General features: G+C 35.4%; 1 protein-coding gene across 1 annotated transcript; it reads right to left on the reverse strand.

Moving 5' to 3' along the window:
* Positions 1–1,397: 1,397 nt before the first annotated feature.
* Positions 1,398–17,956, reverse strand: LOC127864327 (protein SAND-like). The gene is made up of 7 exons (XM_052403983.1): positions 17,645–17,956; positions 16,040–16,179; positions 11,288–11,729; positions 9,639–9,814; positions 8,492–8,612; positions 7,668–7,949; positions 1,398–5,095 (listed from the first exon to the last, which is right to left on the reverse strand). Exons 1-7 carry the CDS (start codon positions 17,954–17,956, stop codon positions 4,955–4,957), a joined length of 1,614 nt encoding a protein of 537 aa, XP_052259943.1. The 3' UTR covers positions 1,398–4,954.
* Between the last annotated feature and the right edge of the window lie 1,823 nt (positions 17,957–19,779).

The raw sequence follows: 19,779 nt of genomic DNA on the forward strand, positions 1-19,779 counted from the left end.
CAGGTGAGCTAAAAATCATAAACCAAATGCACTTATAAAACGATTTTAATAAAAGGTAACAATGCAGACAGAAAATGAAATGTGAATGCCAAAATATAGTGTGCCTATCAAATATTACAGACACAATTTTATTGTACTAGTTTCGTAAGTATGGGAAATCTCTAAAATCTATATGGGGGAAGGTTTTAATGTTATTTGCATACAAAAAATATTGTAAATCTATGAAAACAAAGTATAAAGTGCAACAGAAGTTTGTCGAACCAGGTGTAAGACAGGTCATAAATATTGTTCATCCACATAACAAATGAGAGGGCACTAATGGCCCTAAACATCACCTGAGTAAGAGGAAAACCAATCATCGAAACTTGACCTGGTGACCAACTTGACCTGGTGACCAACTTGACCTGGTGACCAACTTTTTGACCCATGACCCTGATTCAAACTTTAATTAAGTATTATAAACATAAAAATCTGAACAAAGTTGAATCAATATTGAACTTTATCTTGCCTTACAGAGGTGATGAAACTTTTTGTTTAATTTACTTGGTGACAGTTTTTGGACACACATGTCTCAACGTGACTTTGAACTCAACATGTTCTTTGACTATACTACTAAGTATCCACTCTGACAAAATGACATAAAACCCAAAACAATGTCTTGATATGCCAATGATAACCACCAGTCCAATTTTTCACGTTCATGTTGAATCCATGTTAAAACAAGATATGTTTGTAAAACACTATGTCTCCCCGTATATTTGACCTTTGACCTTGAACCTTTTACCACTCAAAATGTGCAGGTCCATGAGATACACATGAATGCCAAATATCAAGTAGCTATCTTCAATATTGCAAAAGTTATGGCAAATGTTAAAGTTTGATGCAAACAAACCAACAGACAGGGCAAAAACAATATGTCCCCCAGTATAGACTGGGGGACATGCCAAATTGTCAGGTACCAATATCACCTTGATCGTGATACCAGTATGTCACAGAGCAAACCTTTCTGATAAAAATCATGTCTTTTAAAATGAAATTAATGTTTTTTTGACTTTCAGACAATATGCACATGTCCACACTATAAGGATGCTGCATATAATGTTTCATCAAACAAGAATACAGAAGTTATAGGTACTATGCCAGACATGAGTTTATGAGAGCATGTGAACAAACAATATACCAGACAGAAGCGACAGAATCTAAGTATTACAGATAAAATTAATAAAAAGATCAGTTTCAAATCCCTGCAAACTCAATTCAATAAAAATTAAAATTCTGATATCAGCAATATATGACAAATGGCAGACAGTGACTGATAACAACAGCTCCCCTTTGCACTGTTATTGTGTGCCCTGGTCAGCATTTTCAATTTGAGAATAACAAGCCAACTACAGTGATCACAATGTTGACAATTTTTATTTGCTCGTAACATCATTTCAACAATAAAATAAAATAAATAAATAGCACATACATACATGCAAGATTGAAAGTTTATGCCTATTCTGTTATTATAATTTGTTCATATGTTTATGAAAATACTTTTCAATCTCAAATAAACATGTTTACTCTATAGAAGCGTCCTTATGACTCATATTCTCTAACATAATAATTTTCACTGGAGACCTGAAGTCCCTAAGCTTGGGGCAATAAATATGGCTCACTGAGTAAATATTGACGATGGATGAAAAATCATGGCCGCTGACGATAATTAAAACTCATGTTCATGAATTAATATAATCAAATTAAAACAAGACAGGCTTTATACATTATTGCATGTACCTGAATAATAAGAATCAATTTACTAATAAGCGGACTTCAAATCAGCTATAATTTTTAGAAAATAGAGATGTGTCCATATGGTTAGGATGCAAATACATTACACTTTTATCTCAAAACTCCACCTATGTAAAAAACAAGCTGTTTTATGACCAATTTTGACATCTTGAAGCCCTGACCTTTGATGTAACGAGAGGGGTGATACACCCCAAACTCTGTCTTCCCATGGTAGTCATTTGTGATACTGTTCTAAAAACTAAACTATGAATGACAAAGTTAAGCCCTAACAAGCCATTTTATAGCCAAATTTTACTCTTGACCTCTAGGTGTGACGTTGACCTCTGAGGTTGGTAGACAAGTGTTACACACAAAATGCTGTCTCCTTATTATAGTCATAAGTGGTAAATTAGCGGTAAAAAGTGGTAGTGGTAAAAAGCATGATGAATGACAAAGTTACAGTATGGACAAGTGGTTTTATGGCAAAATTTGACCTAAGTGACCTTGACCTTTGGGGTAAGGAGACACATGTTACACATTACATGTCATCTTATGATGGATTGCATTTTAGCCGAGTAATTTCATAATCTATCAATAAATGACAATGATATGACTGAGGCAGCTGCTTCATGCCCACATTTACCTTTTACATCTTAGTGTGACCCTGACCCTTTGACCTCAAAATCATGGGTGTCATCCTTTTTCTCCGTAATAACCAGCATACCAACATACATCATTAAAGATCAGGGTTACCTCTGCATATTGTTTGGAAACAAAATGAACTACAGATTGACCAACTAACCGCTTTATCATAGTATGACATCCCCACTTCTTCTAATGGGGCATAAGAAATCTTTATATTAAACACATTAATTAAATCATCCAATCTCCCCCATTACATCATTATGAGATGAATTTGAATTGACCAGGGCTTAAATAAATTGACTTCATATACATTTGAAGTGACTGTCTCAGAGATTTTCGTATTCTTCTAAAGACCATTTAATTTAATGTTATAAAACACGACATGTGTCCATAGGACAAGGATGCACCAAATTTGTAATGGCAAAATTGACCTCTGCCCTCCTAGTGTGACCTTTACCTTTAAAGTATGGAGACAGTTGATACCTATAACACACTGTCTACTGATGGTGGCCACTTGTGGTTAGTTATTTTAAAACATAATGAATGACAAAATTACAGTCTGGACATGCTGTTTTACAATCTTCTTACAATTATACTGATTATTACTAATGATTATCCTATAAACAGACATTAATTGTTAACATCTTTTTTATCAGGATTGCTATTTTGCTTGTATGAATAAAATAATACATTCTGTTTTGGCTCTATCATAATTCTTTTTATAGAAATGTGAACAAGTTCAATTAAACGGCCCAACAAATAACTAATTCCTTTTGTTTAAATATTTCAAACAAAATATTTTTTATTTTAATTATTTTTAATAAAATACACTTTAACACTATAGTTATAAAAACTTGTATTTAGTATATTATTAGAGTATACTTTGTAAATATACAATTCTCTAAAAATATCACTTATAGTAGTGTAACTTACTGGTGTGTCACCCTAACAGTTCCTATTATTTTCAGAATTACTACTTGCATTATTTGTACTGCATAAATTTTCACTTGAAACAACAGACTATTTGTTCAAATAGTTAAATGTGCATTTCAAATGTTTGAGTTATACTTCTACTGCCACTAAAACATTCCATACATTCATACAAAATATAGTTTAACAAAACACACACTAACATTAACATTTTTGTTACTGGCAAATATTTTCCTATAAAAACTACAACCAAATGTACAACAAAATGCATTGTACATAGCCAATTTCTTGCCCTCTGAACTGGCCTATGAACATTAAATAAGGTCAAAAAATGATATTAATGCAATATTTTTAAAAGCATTGTAATAACCCTTAAATATATTTCTTAATATAGTTAACCATTAACAATTTGTAATAGAAACACATGTTCCTCCGGTTTAATGAATTCTCATTTGCTTTATTTATATATATTTAAATAATGATAAATTAATTATTTTCAGGTATTAAAACATGTACATTATCACTATATTTGGTAGTATTTTGCTAAATCAGGTGAAAATTGCATAACATGTGTACACATGCCATTAAGAAATTATATCTAAAATAATAACATTTATGAAACTTAAAGAATGGCTTCAGAAAAAGTCATCCTATAGGACATACACTTTGCTAACATTTACACGGCAAATTTATGACCTATATGAAATAATATCTCTAAATAATCAAGTGAATGTGGCAATTTATACATGAGCTATTCATCGATAAAATGCCATCAAATGGCTTTTAAAGACATATTCAAATAAACATTTATATTAAACTCAGCTGTAGAAAATGTCAATTTATTTCAGCAATGATTGATACTATTTGTAATTAAAGGTATATCTGAATGAATATGCTATGTGACTCGTACCTTGACAAATTTTGAAGCAAACTGTCAAATCATGTGGCATTTTGAAGTTATATGAATGTAAAATCATACACATCAAAAAATCATAATCCGGCTATTAATGGTTACCATGTTATCCTTGTGTGTTACACACCATCTCATACAGGTAACCTTTAATGTACAGAGTTAACTTACATATCTTAATCATTGAATGCACAAGGAGTGTTAAATTTTGAGAGGCTACTCTATGCTTTTAAAACAATATTGAACTTTGTTTGACATTTACGGTAGCCATTCAGATTTTGTGCATTGCAAACCATCTATTACCCAGAAACAATATTATAAAAAAAAACAACATTTTTACCTCAAAGTTAATATGTTACCATAAAGGCAACCATCTGATAATTGTAGCAGGTTATGTCATAATCCTTCACTGTTGAAAATTCTTATGTTTTACGGTGCCCAATCGGTCATCTTACCCTACAAACATATTAAGTGCTTATATTTTGCTAATATTTTGCCCTAAAGATAATGAGTTATAGAACTAAAGAAATATGATATCAAGAGTGCCCTTATTCCCCTTCCAAGATATCATCTGATTCTTTTAGAGTCCCCAGCCAACAAAACTTTCAGCGACTAGACCTTCTATTAACACATTTATCAAATGCACATATCACAATGTTGATTTGGTTCACACCACTACTTAAACCACACTAACTTTCAGAATGTCACAGACTCAAGTATAAATAATCGACTAGCTTCCTTCCGTATCCATGCCATGAGCTTGTTTACTGCGTTGATTGCCAATGATTTCGTCACAAGTGGACTGAAGACTGCATACAGCTCGAATCCTTGAGTTACCTACAACAGATAAGTGTGACATCTATATGTCTGACCATTGTTACCTACAACAGAGAAGTGTGACATCTATATGCCTAACCATTGTTACCTACAACAGATAAGTGTGACATCTATATGCCTGACCATTGTTACCTACAACAAAGAAGTGTGACATCTATATGCCTAACCATTGTTACCTACAACAGATAAGTGTGACATCTATATGCCTGACCATTGTAACTCACCCTTATGTACTTTGACACTAGTGATGTTAATACAACAGCTGTCACTGTCAGCACCAAATGCACCAAAAATATTATTTTGACTCAAAAGCGTGATCTTAACCATTAAATCTGGGGAAAACAGATAAGTTTTATTTATTTTATGCAAAACTGACACGACAATGTCCAGAATTAATACAGTGAATATGAATGTGCACTATACAAAGTTTAATATGCATAGTCATTCTTTTCACATGAAAATTAAACACAGAAGTATAACTCCATGAGTATAATAGAAAAACCTATGGTTGTTACTCTGGGTTTCCTCACAAAGTCTTTTATCATTACATCTGTATCTGAATATTCATTTGAATCCTTATCCCAAGCAAGGTCTGCATATAGTTCCCTACACACAGCTTTCAATTCAAACCCGCTACTAAACTCTAGTTAATGTTTTTCTATTTTAAGTAACATTGCCTGTCACCTTGACTTGACTTGCAACAAATGAAATAACAAGCTAAGTCTGAATGTATGTTATCCTACAAACCAAATTGTAGCACTTAACCTAAAATCAATGTCACACTATTAAGTCAAAACATTATTTCTATTTTCAGTAACAGTGTCCTTGACTCAAATATCTTCAAACAAAATTACTGCAAAATATCTCCATTTAACCATTCAAGTTTTTTAAAAAGAAACTCTTTATCTATTTTAAGCAAAAGCGACCCAAATGGCCCAAATTTGAAGGTCTCCATTCAGGCTTGTTATATCAAAGGTCTCATCAAAGTTGGCCCATTCAAACTAAGTCATGAATAAGCCAACTAAAATCTACACCTAAATTGTGTCAGTACAAAAGGTGCATTATTCTGACAAAACGCATGTAAGAGTTATGGATCTTTGGGTGTGATTATCCCAAAGACATGTGAATTTTCACTTGAATTTCTGTAGAAGTTACACAGATATGTACTTGTTTGATGTAAACTCATTTTCAACCTGAATTTAAATGTGCATAACAAAATTTCAATTAGTGCAAAAGGGGCATAATTTTGCTTAAAGGCTTTTCAAAGATATAGGTCATGGTCAGTGACCGTATCTGTTGACCCTGAACACATATGTAAAGATATATCTGTTGAGGTTCTTGAAATTTGACAGAACATAGGACTGAGGGAAGGAAGGACGTAATTGATGATACCTCCGTTTCAGGGCATAAACATGTTGTACAGTTAACTAAATGCATATTTCAGGAGATGAGCTTGAAATGTATGTTCAAGTATCTTGTAGAAATGAAGGCATGTACAACTGTGCCACTCTTCATTGTCCAGAGTGGTTACTAGTAACAATGTATCTTACATCAAATGTAAGGAAGAAGTGGTTATAAATATTTTCTAAATTGTAAAAAAGAACTCTTCCTTTAAAAAAATAAATTATTTTATGCTTTTCGGTGGTTTATAGAGAAATATCAGTGAAATAAAACTGGTATTTCACTGTTTGAAACAGTGAAAAATAACAGTGAAAAATATCGATATTTTTCACTCTTTTACTGTGAAATGACGTCATTTTTTCGACGAAATGACGTCATAAATCCAGCGAAATTATCCAGTTAAACTCTGTTACAATGTAAATAAACGGTGAAAAAAAGCATAAAATAAAAAGAAAATTTGTTGGATTCGATGGTTTATCGATTTTATTTCACAAGTGATAAAAAAAATTACATATTTTCACTCGTGGCTGCGCCACTCGTGAAAATATTATTTTATATGATCACTCATGAAATAAAATCGATATTCCATCAAATCCAACAAATATCCTCTATATTTTCTTAAAGGCTTATAAAGTAAAAAGCTTATGTCTTCAAAAACGTTTATGGGTGCAGTGGTGTGATGGATATAATGTCAAACAGCAAGAGGGATACTCTGATCATAGCCGCGACTCAAGTAGCTTTCACAAAACAGTTTACAAAGGACACTAACTACTAGTTCTACACAGGAACACCACCTGGAAGCCTCTTACAATTTTTGGAATTTCATTGTTTACTACATGTATATAAATTTTTTACACAATTAAGCTCAAGTTTTTTTTTAGTTAAAACATTAAAAACACATTGCCTTTTTTTCTTGTTTTATTACACTTCATAAGGTAATTTTAAGTGCTCTTTAAACCGCATTTCCAGGTTTTTAAAGCACACACATCACTTATAATTTACCACAAATGCAAAACATTTACTAATATCATAAATAACATCACAACTCTCCTAAATTCCTGCTAATGGTAATGCATCAACATTTATACCAAAAGGGTCTGAAATGCTGCACCAATCGCAAAGCATCAATATTTGTTTCAAAAAGTTCAAAACCCTAAAGACTATCACTCACCCAGCCTAGCAGTGCCTCATACTGCCCTACATGGTAAAGAATCTTGAGGGGCCGACTAGTGGAGTGTATCCGGTTGTGCAGGTAGTAGTACAGCCCAAACAGTCTCTCCTGCTCCTCCGTACTCAGATAGGGGGCCTCAAGCTCGGGACTCGTGTACTGCGCCGTGCTCTTGTTCTTGTACAGGAAGTGACGCAGGTCTGAGATCCCACACTTGGAGATGTTGTAACTGTCCTTTCTCAGAGAGTCGCTGATCGCTTTTAGGCCGTTGTATTTTATGAGTCGCTGGAAAGCCATGTAAATTTATGATTTGTACTGAAAACGTGTTAAGTTTTTATCTGATCACAATTCTCTACAGAAACAACATTTTTAACAGATGTAGCTGTGGTTTCTCAGTGTGTCGCTGATCACTTTCAGGCAGTTATATTTTATGGGTCTCTGAAAACCAATGTTTATAATATATGATTTTTAGTGAAAAACTGGTTGACATTTTAATTTTGACCAAGTTTACAATGCTTTAAAAATGACAATTCCCAATCTTGTCACATGGGTTCATTTTCATATTGGGAATAAATATTCAAAATGAGTTTAAAATCGCTAATGCACATTCTGAGAAACTGACTTACCAACAAACTTTAGCCCAGCCCTGACTTGATATAGAAGCAAGTAGAACAGCTTGCATTTTCTTAACAAAAATTGAGCTAAAAACTATTAATCTAAGAGGGAATTAACAAAAGTTGTCTTTGTGCTCATCTATATGATAAAACACAATCATTTAAAAGTGCAGTAAACAAGATATGGCAAGTTGCCAACCCTATATCACCTACTTCTGTGACCTTTGTCTTGCATTCGGACAGTGTAAAGAAGCAGTCTCTGTCGACAGACAGCAGCAGTAGACACGTCTGGCAGGCCTCATCCAGATATGAAATGTGAGCCTGCAGGAACCCTCTGTAATACATAGTGATATGTGAGCCTGCAGGAATCCTCTGTAATACATAGTGATATGTAAGCCTGCATGAATCCTCTGTAATACATAGTGATATGTGAGCCTGCAGGAACCCTCTGTAATACATAGTGATATGTGAGCCTGCAGGAATCCTCTGTTATACATAGTGATATGTGAGCCTGCAGGAATCCTCTGTAATACATAGTGATATGTGAGCCAGCAGGAACCCTCTGTAATACATAGTGATATGCGAGCCTGCAGGAACCCTCTGTAATACATAGTTATATGCGAGCCTGCAGGAACCCTCTGTAATACATAGTGCTATGTGAGCCGGCAGGAACCCTCTATAATACATAGTGATATGTGAACCTGCAAGAATCCTCTGTAACACATAGTAACAAGAGCACCGCATAACGGGTGCCACGCTCGGCTACAGGTGCTTGTCAGATTTTTTTTTTTAGAGGTCACAATGACCTTGACCTTTGACCTAGTGACCCCAAAATGGGTGTGGCGTGTAGAACTCATCCAGGTGCATCTACATATGAAGTTTCAAAGTTGTAGGTGGAAGCACTTTGATTTTAGAGGTTAAAGTTTTAAATAGTAGAGGTCACAGTGACCTTGACCTTTGACCTAGTGACCCAAAAATGGGTGTGGCGTGTAGAACTCATCCAGGTGCATCTACATATGAAGTTTCAAAGTTGTAGGTGGAAGCACTTTGATTTTAGAGGTTAAAGTTTTATATAAGAGGTCACAGTGACCTTGACCTTTGACCTAGTGATACAAAAATGGGTGTGGCGTGTAGAACTCATCAAGGTGCATCTACATATGAAACTTCAAAGTTGTATGTGGAAGCACTTTGATTTTAGAGCAAATGTTAAGGTTTTAGCACGACGCCTACAGCGAACGTCGGATGATGTGCTGCCTATTACAATACCTCGGGTTTTCTCCGGGCTTTCAAGTACACATGTAAGCTTTATTTTCATTTAATATTTCATGAAAGTCAAACTGTTGAAGCATATCCTACTTACGACGAGTCAAACTTTGGCAGGCATATGGGAGTCCAGGACTCCGCAGCTTTGAAGGACTCTGCGGCGTTGATTAAGTTGATGATCAGGTGCAGGTCCATCGGGTGCAGGAAGTAGCGCTTCATACGCACCAGCGTCACCAGCTGGCTGTTGGCAATAATCAGCGCAAACACCAGGTCCTGTGAACATGATTGAGACTAGGACAACAATATTTCACACACTGACCTGTATGTATAGATGTTCAGAAGACACTTTTTTTTACTCGAGAAGCAAGCATGATTTGATTCTTTGAAATAAAGTATACCTTGGAAGATTTGTCTGAGGTATAATGTACTTATTAAATGAATGTTTTATTAAGAGTGAATTTTTAATGCTTTTATAACAGGATGAACAAGTAGGCAATGATCCTACAGAGTTCACAAACAAGTACTTGTGATTTCAGAGACCATTCCAATACTGAGACAATTACAAATATTGACAGGGGTTTCACTTGGTCATAAAAAGTTGTTGACACTAAAATGCATTGCTTTAAATAGGTAGGAGAAAATTATTGTCAACAATAGTAATATAAATAATAACAGTAATTGATAGCATAAACTCTGGTGCTTAAAATGAAACTTTATTATTGTTAATTATATGAGATATTTCTTTTACTACATGTACTCTCTATTTCAACTCCTTATGTCAAAATAGTTGACAGTTTTGTTGGGTCACACAATTATATGACAATATCAAGAGAACACTTTACTTGCAGATTGCTAAATACCCCTTCATTTTGAAATTAAAAAGCAAAATATTGCAAACAAAATAGTAACCAAATAATTTATATTAAAAAAGTGCTGATTTTTATTTCAATTCAGTGTTTTTATGCCAAACAAAGCTTGAAGCAGATGATGTGACGTCAGAGATAAGCTTTCACGGTACCAGGTAATCAAAAGGGTAATTAGTGATCCTTGGTGCTTGTTTGTATGCAATCTGATGACTTAAAATGCTCCAGTAATATACCAAACAAGATTTCTTGTAACACAGATTGACACAGTCTACAATAAAGATTTGATTCAAGGACACTCATTCATTGCCTACGATTTTAAGACAAAGAACACATAAAACACTCTGCAAGTGTGCACCCATGTGTAAATTATTGGTAAAATCCCAAGTAATGAGCCTACCAATTGAGAAATTGTGGATCAAAGCATTATCTAGATATTCTGCAGAAACACATTTAACCATGACCTTCAAGCACAAAATCATAAGGCGTAATCCTGTCCTCCCATGCAACAAGCATAACAATGAACATGATAATTGGTAAAAAAATTGCCAAGAGTACGCCAAAAAAAATTATGCAACTATGACCTTGAAATGTGACTGCGAAATTGATAGTTAACTTCCAATCCTCTCAGCCAGCATTTGAATGATCACAAAGTGAAAAAGTAAGATACTGTGAATTCATGCAAATTAGTGGCCTTGTAAAACGGTTCATAATCATTGAATCTTTCATTAATGCAATTTAATTTATTGGATATAAGACTTTAAAGGTAAACATTCGTCAAACGTTTGATTCTGTGTTCATAAAAATGTCCATAAAAATGGATGTCCGCAAATGATATTGGTTACACAGTTTTTCCTCACCGAGTAACCAGCACAAGGCATACCTTAATCTTTGCATTCTGCACGATACTCTGAGCAATCATGTCTCTGGTCTGACTCTCGATGGGGAGACACCGGACTGCACTCAGCAACAACCCAGGCTCCGTCTCCATCATGCACAACAAACTGTCTAGAAACTTCTCGGAGCCACTCAACTGTCGCCGTAAATCATAATTCCTACGCTGCTTGAATATCTTCTTCAGAGTACTGAGCGTCAATACACTTAAAATCTGATTATATAAGTAATTAAGCTGGATTCGAATCTGTCTGTCTGATTCCATTCCGCACGTGGCGCACACGAGGATGATGTTATCGTAATGGAGGAAGACGACGCGATGATCGCCTACAACTATGGAACGGATACTGTCATGATTGGAGTCTTCTACGAATGACACTAATGCTTGCATAACTCCAAAAGTGGTCACTAATTTGTCCTCGTTTCCATACCTGAAACAATAAACTTTATTGAATTTTTATTGTATTTTAAGTCAAACATAATGGGTGCCACGCTTGGCTACGGGTGCAGTTTTGAATAAATGAAAGCTTTCAGATTATTTTTTTTTAGAGGTCACAGTGACCTTGACCAGAAACGCCGAGCTAACAAAGTTTCTGATTTTATACCATTATACACACAAGCGTAAACTGACAAAATAAATTCAAATTAGAAAAATTCTGCTTTAGTCACAACTAGGATTAAAATGATGTCTATGTGTTCTTGACGCTCTAGACCTCATTATTTTCTTTGTTTTGTTTCTTATCTGAAAAATATAAACAGAAAATGCAATGTGTGTCTAGGAAGCTGGTTGTACATGTATGTGCAATCACAATTAATTTAAGCATACAAGTAGACAATTGTCTGTAGTATAACACAATTACAAAGTGAAAAACATACATCAATTTAGAACTTACAAATACACAATTTCTTTTTTTTCTTTACTTTATTAATAGACTCAATAAATTATTGTTGTCCAGATTCGTAAACAGGCAAATCCACAGAAAAAATTTATGGACAATAATGTTTATTTAAAGCAATCCAGAAGTGGAAACTGAATATGATATCATTAATAAAACTAGAAGAATCAGTAGCCACAAATGAAAAAACAGCTGTCAACACTCTTTAAGAATAGAGGTTGAAGTTTTCTTAAACCACTTAACAAAAAAAATAATTTACTAAAAAGTTTTATATATTGTGTTAAGATTGACAACCAATTGTAAATCATATAGATTCCAAGAACAGGTTATATATGATTAGTCAAGGGCAAAAATGGGAACTATGGTGATATATGATTCTCAATCCTCCATGGAATACATACACAAATGCGTTTCAAATACGTCAACACACTGATAAACTTACATGAGCTGTATGGATAATTTAAGCTAAGAAAAAAATGCAAGGAAGCCTGAAAAGGGGCATGATGACCTTTTTTGTGAAAAGTTGTTGGAAGGTAAACTTTTTTCCACATATATTACATAAGGATTTATCTATATCAAATATAATTTGATGTTATAATGTACTCTTTACGTTTAATACTATATCATAATAGCCAATAAAAACAAATTAAAACTAGAAATGGCGTGGCAGAGGCCGACGCGTATCCCCACTTTACCATGACCCATATTTGAACTTGACCTACAACTTACATATCATCTAGACACAACTTCTGGCCAAATTTGGTGAAGATCAGATGAAATTATTTCAATTAGAGAGCGGACACCATGCTAAATAAAAATGCACTAAGTGACCTCGTGATCTAGTTTTCGACCTGGCATGACCCATATTTAAACTTGACCTAGATATTGTCTAGACACAACTTCTGACCAAATTTGGTAAAGATCGGATGTAAACTACTTAAATTAGAGAGCGGACACCATGCTAAATGCTTGAAATGGTTTAAGTGACCCTGTGACCTAGTTTTTGACCTGGCATGACCCATATTCAAACTTGACCTAAATATTGTCTAGATACAACTTCTGACCAAGTTTGGCAATTATCGGATGAAAACTTCTTCTATTAGAGAGCGGACACCATGCTAAATGCTTGAAATGCACTAAGTGACCCCGTGACCTAGTTTTAGACACGGCATGACCAATATTCCAACTTGACCTACCGGTAGATATTGTCTAGATACAACTTCTGACCAAGTTTGGTGAAGATCGGATGAAAACTACTTCAATTAGAGAGCGGAAACTTCTGTGGACGCCGCCCGCCGCCGAGGTGAAACTATAATACGTCCCGTTTTTTTTAAACGGGCGTATAAAAATGAGTGAAAATCTATACCCTTATTTCTGCTCCTCATCCTGCTCCCCTAACAAATCTATTACTGAATCAACTTCACTGACATCCATTATGTACATGTCATCCTCATTGGAATGACTTAGGAGATGGTTGAACATGCTCTCTTATAGCCAATCTTTTTGTTTCTGTTTTGGAAAAGTTATGTTTTGAGGTTAAATGGTTGACTTAATAGTAGTGTCTCAGAAACTTACTATCGCAATCTTGTAAACAACAATGAAAATGTTGAATTTCATGTCTGTCTTTGATGTGCCTGTTTAAAGTCCATCTTGCTTTAAATTGTTTCTCACATTTTTCCCACTTGAACTTTTTTACAGATTTTCAGTAATGAGTCTAAAAGTGTAATTGAACGAATAGAAAGTTTCAGCCCTTTTATAGATTCTTGAGGCTCTATTCCATGAGTTTCTTATGCTTTTTATGCTTGACTGCATTCTATCTCTTCTCTCATATACAGGTGTCCCTTTGCGCCAATATTTTATAATCCCTTGTATAAACATTAGATGGATGAGCTTAACCATTTCACAGATGAGTTAACACAATTGACTACTAAATACATCTCTGCGCCACTACTGTGTAACTCTATATGTGTTTTCAATACACAAGCTTCATTGTTGAAAAATTCCTTTGTCCGATGAAAATTCTTGCACTTCTTCTGATTGGGTAGATAACCACATAATAGATTTCAAAATCTAAATGCGGACCCTAAATTCAAGGTCAAGGTCACAGTGGTAAAAAATTTCATGCGCATGGAAAGGTTTTGTCTAGATTCAAATGCATACCAAATATGAAAGCAATATCTGAAGGGACAGCAGGTATTAGCCTTTTTCAAATTGCAGTCGCAGATTTCGAAACGTGAACGCTAACCTCAAGTTCAAGGTCAAGGTCACAGGGGTCAAACATTTTATGCGCATGGAAAAGTGTTGTCCAGATACACATGCATACCAAATATGAAAGCAATATCTGAAAGAAATCAGAAGTCATGAGCCTTTTTCGAATCGCAGTCACAAATTTCAAAACTGGCCCCAAGTTCAAGGTCACAGAGGTAAACATTTGTTTGCCCATAGAGTGTTGTCCAGATATACATGCCTACCAAATATGAAAGCAATATCTGAAGGAACAGAGTAGAAATGAGCCTTTTTCGAATAGCGGTCCCAGATTTCGAAACCTGAAAACTGACCACAAGTTCAAGGTCATAAGGGTAAAAAATTGTGTGGGCATGGATAGGTGTTGTCTGGATAGACATGCATACTAAATATGAAAGCAATATCTGAAGGGACACAGTAGTAATGGCCCTTTTCAAATCGCGGTCGCAGATTTTGAAACCTGAAAACTGACCCCAAGTTCAAGGTCAAGGTCACAGGGGTAAAAAATTGTATACGCATGGAAAAGTGTTGTCCAGATACACATGCATACCAAATATGACAGCAATATCTGAAGGGACACAGTAGTTATGAGCCTTTTTCGAATCGCGGTCGCATATTTCAAAATCTGAAAACTGGCCCGAGTTCAAGGTCAAGGTCACAGGGTTAAAAAAATTTATGCGCATGGAAAGGTCTTGTCCAGATACACATAAATACCAAATATAAAAGCAATATCTGAAGGGACACAGTAGTTATGAGCCTTTTCAAATCTCATTCGCAGATTTCGAAACCTGAAAACTGACCCCAAGTTCAAGGTCAAGGTCACAGGGGTCAAAATTTTTGTGCGCATGGAAAGGTGTTGTCCAGATACACATGCATCCTAAATATGAAAGCAATATCTGAAGGGACACAGTAGTTCCGAGTCTTTTTCGAATCGCGGTCGCAGATTTTGAAACCTAAAAACTGACCCAAAGTTCAAGGTCAAGGTCACAGGGGTCGAAAATTGTATGCACATGGATAGATGTTGTCTAGATACACATGCATACCAAATATGAAAGCAATATCTGAAGGGACACAGTAGTTATGAGCCATTTTGGAATTGCTGTCGCAGGAAAATCTCTGACCCGGCCCAGCCCCAACCCCCATAAATTTTGACCCAGCGGACAGATCAAAATTCCGTCACTGTCACCGTCGTACATATGCTCATAGCTACCATGTATGTAAGTTTCAAGGTTCTAGTGCTAATAGTGTTGGAGGAGCAGTTGGCCAGGACAGACAGGCGGACATTACCACAATATCACAACTTGTTCTCCGTAAAGCGTGGGGATAAAAAAGGTATTATATAAGGCCAAGCCAACCAAATAGCCCCAACGCAATTTCACTGTTAAGGTCTGGAAAAAATTTGGCCTCTAGAGTGGTAATACATGTAAGTTAAAAGTTGATGATTCACACCACACACTGCAGGACAACTGACTTAGGGAATTATGAGCACATTGTTCTCAGGTTAGAGAAAAAAAAACGGTTTAACAGGGATTTCAATAGTTTAAAACAACCAGGAGTCATAATTTGGGGTCTTTTGGAATAAATAGATGGGATGAGTTCACCTTGAGTACACAGGCTTTCCAGAATCACTCAATATAAAGACATGTTTACGCTTCGCTCTCCAGTCTGGTGTTTTCACATCATCTTCATCATGTTCTGGCAATATACAGAGATCTTTAACTCCACCATCAAGTTCTTTGCCCTGGAAAAACACACATGTGTTGTATAAGCCTCTAGAATTTGCCAGCAACAGTGGCAGTTCACCATTTAGTCTTTCGTATGAATTTGAGTTAGTACATATCAACTAGAAAGGAATTGCGGCAGTAAATATGTAACAAGCTAATCCTTCATGTTGTTGTTGCAAAAGGCAATATACTTAAGCTGACCAATGAAGGCATGGATGATTATTTGTTATATTTCTATTGATTAGCATAAAAATGGAATTTTGACATGTGGAAATGTGACTTTTTGAGTGTTTAAATGGTTTTACTAAAGCTACATAAGGAAAATTGCCAAAGAAAATGTCAAGCAATGTATTCAAATAAAGAATCCATGAATTAAAGCGTCCATGAAATTGTCATGTGATGAAAACTGCAAGATTGTATGCTTAAAAATATTAATCATATTGCAGTAAACAGTTATATGGAATACAGAGGCGTCGGAGATGGGGCGGCAGGGGCGGCGGCCGCCCCCTCAATATTTTCGGCAAAAACCTTTTTTAAAATTTATTTTTCCATATCAATATCCGTATATTTGAAAATATCTTTACCAGGAAGCAAGGTAATCACACTTCGCGGTTATTAAACACGTGTATTGTTATTTGCCATCACCCGCCTGTGGTAGTGTATGTGTCAATTATGTAGTTAATTGATCGATCTCTTTTATAAAGATAATCCCTTTATTCTTGAGTAATTAAACCTGGAAATATTTAATTGTTGATGTAATAATTTAATTATAATTTAATCATACATCTAAGCCTTTGCTTCTTTTTATTAATATTAAGGAAAGTATGACATGAAACAAATGTGCTGATATCCAAAAGTCCTTAACTATCACAAAATTAAAGATACCTGAATTAATTGTAATAACTCAAAGTAAATCGATAATTCTAAAAAACTTATTTAATGTTTTTACCACTTTTTTGTGTCATTTCAATATGTCTTATTCAAACCAACAATTTTTAAATTTCGAAAACGGAATTGCGGGAAAAAAATACAGAAGAACGTTATTTTAACCCACATGATCCCTATCGTTGTGTCGCCTGCTACACAGTACAAACTGCGATATATAGAGATCACTTCTCCATCTATTGTCTGTCTGTGACAACTTTTTTCATTCAGAATATGCCTGCAATACTATTGCCAATAGACGTGTATAAGGTCAGGTATCAGGCATAAAAGCGCACCAGAATGCGCCATTTGATGCTTAAATTAAAAAAATAATAATCCGGGGGAACTGACCCCCAACAACGGGAGGGGGATACTCCCTCCCATACCCAACCCCTCCGCTGCCCAAATGTTAATTTGCTTTTGACGCCCCTGGAATTTGATGTCTGATTAGCAAACTTACTTTGAAAGGTTGTTGCAAAAATTATAGTCAGAATGTAAATTTAATTATTAAATAGACTTGAAGATACAAAATTGAAAAGAAAACAATGGGATACAAACGTCGCTCTGTTCGCCGCTTGAATCTTCACTCGCACCAGGTGTTGTTTGGTCGCCATTGGGTCCCACATCGTTGACATCTCCGTGTTCTGTACCTGAAGAGTCCCCGTGTTCCTGTGAACTTTGACGAACGATTTCGTGAATATGACCCCGTTTATTTCTAAAGACCTTTAGCCCATCGAATTCGGTACTTAAATTGTCATCCGAATCAGATGCTATCAGCATGGCACTGCCACAGTCACCAGGTGCAAGATCTTCGCATAATTCCTCAGTTTCTGTGGCTAATTCTGTCTGTCCCGCCTCTTTGGCGGCCATTTTGATTCTCCAATGAGAAGAGCGCAATATTAAGTTAATGATAAAATGGAACCTATGATATAGGATAATTCTAAGATAACAATTTATATAGAGACTCAATGCCACATAAACATCGCACATAAGCGAGTGACAATTGAGACAGAAACAAATCCTGTAAAATGTTTTCATTTTGACATTTACATTTTTATAATATCGTAAACGGTATTGAATGTATTGTCTATGTATGATACGGAGTTCGTACGGTACTGTTATGACTCGCCGCTTAACGGATCTCCCTTAAAATATATTGTTCGACCCTTGTCCCATAACGACTCGCCCCTAATTTCATAACGCCCCGGGCCCGCCCTGCCCCCCCCCCCCCCACTTGCTGTCAAGTTAGGATTTTGTTTAATAATGGTTCCACTGCAATTTTTCTATCATGAAAGGGCCCACGGTACACTTTCCCTCAATACAAAAGAGGAGATGTGTTTTATTGTCCTCATAAACAAGGGGGAAAGCGCTATTTTACTCGCCATTGGAGATACGCCCCTAGGCAATGTTTTCTTATCGCCTTTTACACAACATACATCATTGAAATGTCAATTGCCCCTTGTGATCCTTAATGCTGCATCTATCGATGGTTAAAGGGGCCTTTTCACAGATTTTGGCATTTTTTTAACTTATTCATTAAATGCTTTATATTGATAAATGTAAACATTGGGTCGTAAAAGCTTCAGTAAAAAATCAAGAATAAAATTAAAAAAAGGAAAAGAACATTGCCCGGAGCAGGTTTCGAACCAGTGACCCCTGGAGTACTGCCAGAGACCTGACGTAAAATTGCTTTAGCCTACTGAGCTATTCCGCCGTGCACACATACTTGATGTATTTCATACGTTATATAAGCAATCTTCGTAGTTTCACAAAATTTAACGACAAAAACAGAACTCTCCAAATTATTCAATCGTTTCGCGTTGCAACGCTTTATAATTTTTAGGTTTTAAAATCGTCAAAAGATGCATATAATGGCTATATTAGACCATAGTAAATGTTCAGTATTACTGTTTCCTCACAAATATCATAACTAAAACGAAAATTTGCGAATGTGAAACAACTTTTTTCAATTTTGTCAATTTACCAAAGCGTGAAAAGATCCCTTTAATGTAGTTCACGTCTTTTGATTGGCCAACGAACGAGAAGCAGCAAAAAGAAGCAAATGATACAGGTCGAAGGTCTGAAAATTGCTGACGTTAATTTGTGAAAAACAACTTATGGCGGCATTAATATGATCAGAAAAATTTCTTTGTCTAAGTCCAAGCCCCATAATTTCGCAAAAAAATCTATTAATGACCCGGAACAGGTATGTGTATTATACACATACCTGCCCGGAACGATAGTCATACTTCATCCGTTCAATCGACAAATGTAAGGGTAATATCTTAAAGCGTTTCGTAAAAAGTTTGGAAAATAAAATGCCGGACGGACGGTACTATATGCCGCCCTATCGGGGGGGGGGGGCGTAATAATCAGCTCAATTGCAGAAAGATTTCGAACAAAAGACACCGTCAGGAAAACGGTTTTTATAGAGAAAAAGTTAAGTTCAAGGCCCATAACTTCGCCAAATATCGATGGTCCGGAACGAATTTCACAATTTATCTGATGGTAATGATGATAGAATTACAAACCAAAAATCAACTCAATATCTTCAATACGGTTATTATAGAAACAAATTCAAGGTCCAATCTAATGCCGAAGTTGTAGACGATTTTGATGGTTTATCTGTGTCGATGATGGGGAAATAAAACTTTGTAATAGATTATAAACATTTTACGAGGAATTGACCTTGA

This window comes from Dreissena polymorpha, chromosome 1 (genome assembly GCF_020536995.1).
Source record: "Dreissena polymorpha isolate Duluth1 chromosome 1, UMN_Dpol_1.0, whole genome shotgun sequence".
Taxonomy (NCBI): domain Eukaryota; kingdom Metazoa; phylum Mollusca; class Bivalvia; order Myida; family Dreissenidae; genus Dreissena; species Dreissena polymorpha.

What these genes read in the sequence shown, in the direction of transcription:
- LOC127864327 (XM_052403983.1), bottom strand. Translation starts at nt 17,956, where the DNA reads ATGGCCGCCAAAGAGGCGGGACAGACAGAATTAGCCACAGAAACTGAG. An exon ending in CTGCCAAAGTTTGACTCGTC is followed by an intron (nt 8,613 to 9,638) that starts GTAAGTAGGATA and finishes TATGTATTACAG; the next exon opens with AGGGTTCCTGCAGGCTCACA. An exon ending in ATGAGGCACTGCTAGGCTGG is followed by an intron (nt 5,096 to 7,667) that starts GTGAGTGATAGT and finishes TATCTGTTGTAG; the next exon opens with GTAACTCAAGGATTCGAGCT.